Source organism: Simochromis diagramma, unplaced genomic scaffold (genome assembly GCF_900408965.1).
Source record: "Simochromis diagramma unplaced genomic scaffold, fSimDia1.1 OVJJ01000816.1, whole genome shotgun sequence".
Classification (NCBI taxonomy): domain Eukaryota; kingdom Metazoa; phylum Chordata; class Actinopteri; order Cichliformes; family Cichlidae; genus Simochromis; species Simochromis diagramma.
In genome coordinates this window covers 2,403,006-2,409,533 of record NW_024386908.1, presented here as the reverse complement: position 1 = coordinate 2,409,533, position 6,528 = coordinate 2,403,006, and the positions used below count along the sequence as shown (strand labels likewise).

The following is a 6,528-nucleotide window of genomic DNA, read 5'->3' as shown; positions in this document are numbered from 1 at the left end:
ATGCAACCATAAAACTTTGAGCATACAGTTAGTGTTCAGTAGCTGAAAGACTAATATGCCAAAGCTGCACCCAAAAAAATTAAATGAAAACAAAAACTTAACTCCTAAATTATTTAAAACAAATCAACAGAAGGAAAAATAGAAACTGGTGACAAACCATCTGCCTGCTATATAGTACAAAAAATGGTCAGGCTGCAGTAACACTTGGCTAGACGATGGCTGATACAAAGAAACGTGTTCTTTCACGATTTAGTGAATGTTGTTTTCAACGAGGAATGGAAAATCAATGCGAGTCCAGTGTACTATAAATATTCTGCACTGAGGTGGACGTTCACCCTCTCAGGAGCAGGACTGTCGGGTCTTGTAATGTTTGTGCCTTTAATGGTCAAACGCTGCCTCCTGGTGGATATTTGCTGGATCTTTTCAGTGACTGTAGTGCTCGTCACATGGTAAATGCTGTCTGGCTGCAAAGCATCCTTCAAGAGGATTTAAAACTGAAGCTGAATGAATATTTTTAATCCATGATGACTTCAAAACTACCGTAAATGTATTAATAAAATTAGCAACATTTATTTATATGTGTCACAGTTATCAGCTGTCACTTTGTGTTGCCAAGATATAGGAAAATGTTGACACCACATTTAAACTGTTGCTCATCCATTGCTGCAGTCTTACAGTTCTCCCAAACCTTCATTTGTCTGTGTCCAGTCCACATGTTACTGCAGCCTCTGCTGCTCGGTCCCAGGCTTCAGAGGCGTTTGGCATGGGGAGGACTCGGCCAAAGGCTTCAGATGGGTCAAATGTAGGGAAGGTGATGGGGAAGGGTAGGAGTGCAATCACCTGTCCAATGTAAAAAGGGAAATGGGGAGCAGTCCATTACGAGACTTCTGACAGAACGGGGCATAAACAGAACAGGTGCCAGCCTTTTACTGCCGACTCTTCAGGGAATCCACCAACCTGCAAGCAGTGAGAGTAAATAGAGTTCAGAGGAGAACACGTAAATGATATCCTTCCATTAGTCTCATTGCTCTGTGTGATTAGCAGCCTACCACTCCATAGCCTCGTCCAGCCCTGTGCCTTTGGTGGCTGAAGTCTTAAAGATCTGCCATTTTCTGTCTTTAAGGGCAGGCAGGCCCAGGGCGTTGGCCACCTCGGTCGGTGTCATGGCCTGATCCATGTCCTGTTTGTTCGCAAACACCACAAGGATCGCCTTCTTCAGCTCCTCTTCCTGAACAAGACATGGTCACAAAACTCCAGCGTGAAAAGTGGACCTTTTTGTTGCAACTTTCAATAAGCAGCTGCTGCACATTATCAGACAAACGGAAACAAATGACGGCAGCCGTTTACAGCTCCAGCTGCTGGGTTCATTATCGCCTGCTAGCTGACAGTTAGCACACTTACCTCCAACATAGCAACCAGTTCAGACTTCGAGATGCCCATCCTGTCACGGTCACTGCTGTCGACGACGTAGATGACTGCGTCTGTGTTTGAGTAATAACAGCGCCAGTAGGGCCTGTGAAGCAGAAAATTAAATAGAAATGCTGATAAACTGGAGACTGAGACAGGTAGGATGAGAGGAAGGAACTCCATCAAAGAGCGAGTGAGAGGTGGAGACTGAGTGCAACAATCCAAAAATAAAGATGAAGGCAAAGATACCAAACACTTGGAAGGTGAAAACACTGAGAAAATAATGAAAATGAATGATGGTGAGCTAAGAACACACCAGCTTCTTACAGCAGTAATCTGTGTATGGTCTCAGCCAAAGATGAAATTGTTTTGCTTATTCAAATGAAAAGAAAAATGTAAATCTCCAGTTAGAAACACACGCAGGCCTCAATTCTCTACTCTCAACAAATCCACAGGAGGCTGTTTTCTTGCATTTTCACAGCACCACCTACCTGATACTCGTCTGTCCTCCCAGATCCCACACCTGGAACTTCAGGTTCTTGTATGTGACCGTCTCAACGTTGAAACCAATTGCTGCCGACAAAAGAAAATATTATTCATATAATCAAGTTATGCACTATAATAACGAGAAGAGGAGAAAATGCATACTGCAAAGATATTTGTGGTGCAGTTTAAAGATGACATAGAAAGACAAATAAGGCTCAATATTAAAACACTTTATTTAGGAAAAGAAATACGTGAAAGCAGCTGAGTGGCTCCAATCACTTCAGGTGTATTTAAGGGTTTTTATTGTAATGCTTTATCCAACGGTTTCCTGTTTGTTATGGGAAACAACAAAATACCCTTATCTTTAAATAACAGGCATCCCTGAATGTAATTAACAAGTCAGGTATCTTACAAAAAAAGAAATAAAAAGATTCTCACTCACTGACGCAACATGGCTTTGAGGGAAGTTTGGGTGGAACTGTGATTAAGAACTACTAAAAATGTAAACAACCTGTGAGGTGAACTTCACACACAGAAGATAGTTTGAGTTCTTAAAACTAAATTAACCAAAATCTGATTAAAACCAGTCTCGAGGTCAGCTGAACATTTTTGGATATTTATGGTGTTGATCTCGATAGATTTATACAGACACCTCTGTCTCCATAGCAATACATTTAAACCTTTTCTGTCCCAGCCACAACTCAAGTCAAGTCAAGTCAAGAGGCTTTATTGTCACTCCAGCCATGTGCAGTACACAGTGAAACAAGACAACATTCCTCCAAGACAAGACCACGGTGCTACATATGACAGACAATCAACACAGGACTACATAAAGTGCAATGTGCAAAAATTGCAACAAAAAAAACCCCAAACCTGTATTCATATCTACTTACAGTAGCTTCCATGTCATCTGACATGCTGCCAAGTCAAATCCGCTGTGATTGCATAAAACAGGTTTCTCACAGAAGGGATGTTTGGGGTCAGAGTGCTTCGTTCGTTTGCTCGGCTCGCTGGCCTTTGATGTGTCAAACTCTGATAACTCCCACTGTCTGGCAGTTGATTAAAGGCATATTACACGAATTACACTGGTTCTCTCTTTTTCTCTCACTGAACCACATTACATTTTCTTATCATTCGCCAACATAAAACCTGAGCCATGGAAATCAGTCAGGCCATTCTTTGCCAAATGCACTAATTTTATCTGGCTGTGGATCAGGTCATCTGTGCTGGAGATGCTGGGTTATCTTAGCAGGGAGGTAGGGCTGCCACGATTAGTCGACTAGTCACGATTACGTCGACTATTAAAATCATCGACGACTAATTTAATAGGCGACGTGTCGTTTGACGCTTCGTAAGATCCCAAAAGACACAGGAGGATTTAAGTAGCAGGATTTAAGAGTTTAATAACGGACTGAAACAGAAGATGGCAGCACTGCATGTACAAGGATGCCAGCTGCCGTTAAACCCCGAAGAAGAAGAAGCTGTGTCCCAGAATTCATAGCGCGGCCCAGCTCAGTAGTGGTGGGATTTCCGGCTCTTTTTAGAGAACCGGCTCTTTCGGCTCCGAACCGGCTCTTCAGGTTGTTTTGTTGCTTTAATTAATTTATTATTAACAACAATATAAAATTATGCACAAAAGGAATTACTAATGTAAAAAAAAAAGTGGTTTTATTTATATGTTTATATATAAATATATGCGGTGGCCCCTAGAGACAAAGCACATACAAATGAAACACTTAAAGCTGTAAGCTAATGATAGTTATATACGAGCAGATGCTGCTGGTGCAATAAGCTGTACGTTTTCCGTCCAATAGATGACGATCTGATTAGTCGACTAATCGCAAAAATAATCGGTGACTAGTCGACTATCAAAATAATCGTTTGTGGCAGCCCTACAGGGAGGCACATCATGTAACAGTTAAATCCACCTATAATATCTCACCACTGTTCCAAAATCACAGTAGAGGTGACCAATCATAAAACGGTTTATGTATTTCCACCAGCACAGCGTGCCACATAATTGCTGGGCCCAAAGTCAGTGGCACAGTTCTTTGCTGCATGATTCATCTCACATGGATATCAAAGCTACTTGTGCAAGTAATGCCATGTACAAATCATTGGCAAACCTGTCAAAATATTGGCTGGCTTTCAAAAGACACCAAGGCAGAACAGGCTCTGCATCAGCACCGTGCTGGTGGAGCATGTCTCATACAGGTACAGGTGGAACAGGCACTGCAGCATTTTTCTTCACAATAACAATATCGGTAGCTTTTTTTCACTTTGAATTACTGGAATGTGGGAGGAGGGGAGGGGGTGTGGTATCGCTTATACAAATATTACTCAAAGCAGAAAAACAGCAGGAGTTTGGAGCTCCTGAACGTCAGGCACACGAGTGTGAAAATGTAAAGTTGAACTTGACACAGCAGGAAAATGAAGGCATAAAGACATTCAGCTGCTCCCTTTTTTCAAAGGCATCACTATAGCAAATCTATACATGGAGACCCACATTGTATATGGAAGATTTAATGATGGATGCCTCCCAGGCTTGGGAATACCACAGGAGAACACTAGCTTGTGACTCCCTTGAAGCTGGGTTTGACTCCCCTCTTGATATCAGTCTAGAATCTCTAAGGCGAATACGTTAACCGCTACACTATGGAGCCACTAAATGTGCAATCGAGATACAGACAAAACAAATACATACTGGGAATTGTGGTCACCACCTCTCCAACTTGCAGTCTGTACAGAATTGTGGTTTTCCCGGCACCGTCCAAACCCAGGATCAAAATCCTCATCTCCCTGGTGCCAAACAGGCCAGAGAAGAGACTAGAGAAGAAACCACCTGAAGAAGAAGAAAAAGAAAGGAGTAGTGAGAAAAAAAGATGAATGTGCAGAAATATTTACTTTTCATCAAACACCTAGTTCCCTTGGATTTTTAGGGGTAGTATTGCTTTTTCTTTTTTAACATTGACAGAGTGCTGGTGTTGCGCCAAAAAGTCATTTCCGATGTTTATGTGTTTTTTTTAAATGTGTAATGTCTCTGCTTGTATTGGTTAAAAGATTGTAGTCAACAGGATTTATATGGGGTTTTATGAAAAACAGAGAAATTAACTCGAAAGTATCTTTATGACTTTGTGACATTGTACCCACATTATAACCGATCCAGACCTTTTTAGCCACTTCAAATATCTTTATACAAATTTTATGTTATATTTGTTGCAATTTCTCCTACCCCTTTATCCATATCCTTCTTAAAGGAGACAATTTCAATGTCAATGATAGTTTTTAACTGGGTAAATAAAGGATATATAAAAGTCACTTTGCCATAAAGTGATTGCAGCTTCTCCCTTGTGACAGGAATATTGTTTGTATCTCAAGATAACTTCACTCATGGCTATGGATAAATTTGACATATGTTTAACATAGTTATTTATCTAATTGTAATGTTATTTAATCATTTTTTGACAGACGATCACTTTTTGGCACAACACCGGCCAAAGTAAAAATCTTCATCGACAGAGACCAAGCTAGCAGTTAGCAAAGCCCGAGATTAATTGCAGAGTGTATTAATGATAATACACATACATACTACATACTGTAGGTGTACTGAACACGTGGGAGCTTAGCTGCAGATGCTTTAACGCAAAGACATAATTGGACAGATAAAATCATGCCTTTTTATCACAACCATAAATGACCAAACAGGTACAGAATACCAAATACTATACAGGCCCCAACAATGGACGCAAGTCTTTGCTTTTCACTTTTAAGTAGGTGAAAATGTATGATGCCCTGTGCGAGAGATTCCACTGCTTCAGTTCTTAAAATCTTTATGAAAATGTATATAATTTATGATTTTTCCCACCAAAGTGAAAAAGCTGTGTAAATTATAAAATAAAAGCAATTTCTAGTGGTTTTAATTTATCGTAAGCGCCTTGAGACAACTGTTGTTGTGATTCGGTGTTATAAATATAAAATTGATTTGATTTGACAAGCAGAAGTGACCAAAAAGGCGAATATGCCGAATACATTTAGGCTTGTAGTTCTTTACTCTCTTCCTGATTTCCATGGAAGCTACTAACCTATTTACTGTCACTGTCAACCAGGCAAACTGCAGTTAGCTTAGCTACACACAGTGTTATGGAGTATTGGTATTAGCAGAAAATGAAATGCATGTCATCATTCATGATCAATGCCAGTATGTTCATGTTTTAATTACAACAGAACTGTTTGGTCGGGGAATATTAACAACATGCCGTTAATAAAGAGCAAAACATATTCACTGTAAGTTGCTAATTTTGGCAGGCAAGCTAACTGGCTACACTCGCACATTAAATTAAACAAACAGGGATATACCGGGATATAATCATTAATACACACGGAGATTACATGTAACTACACAAAATCACGTTTTGCTGAGCAATTGTGAAAATACTCACCCATTTTGATAAAGCCAGGGTCCTTATTTCCACACTAAAGTGCTGGATTTCACAGGATGCGGATCTTCTTCCGTGTGGTTGACGTGTCGCTGAACGACGTCACCAACTTGTCGCTTGGAGTTTGCTTAGCAACATTCGTCACACACAAAAGCGCTAATAAAATATAAAATAAAGAAATCGCGACAAATGGAGCAAA

General features: G+C 40.3%; 1 protein-coding gene across 1 annotated transcript; it reads right to left on the bottom strand.

The window, feature by feature from the left end:
- Positions 1–245: 245 nt before the first annotated feature.
- arl1 (ADP-ribosylation factor-like 1) lies at positions 246–6,476 on the bottom strand. Its single transcript, XM_040035603.1, has 6 exons — positions 6,333–6,476; positions 4,598–4,735; positions 1,899–1,980; positions 1,402–1,513; positions 1,050–1,228; positions 246–957 (listed from the first exon to the last, which is right to left on the bottom strand). The coding sequence occupies exons 1-6, from the start codon at positions 6,334–6,336 to the stop codon at positions 927–929; spliced, it is 546 nt and encodes a 181-aa protein (XP_039891537.1). The 5' UTR covers positions 6,337–6,476; the 3' UTR covers positions 246–926.
- Positions 6,477–6,528: the final 52 nt, after the last annotated feature.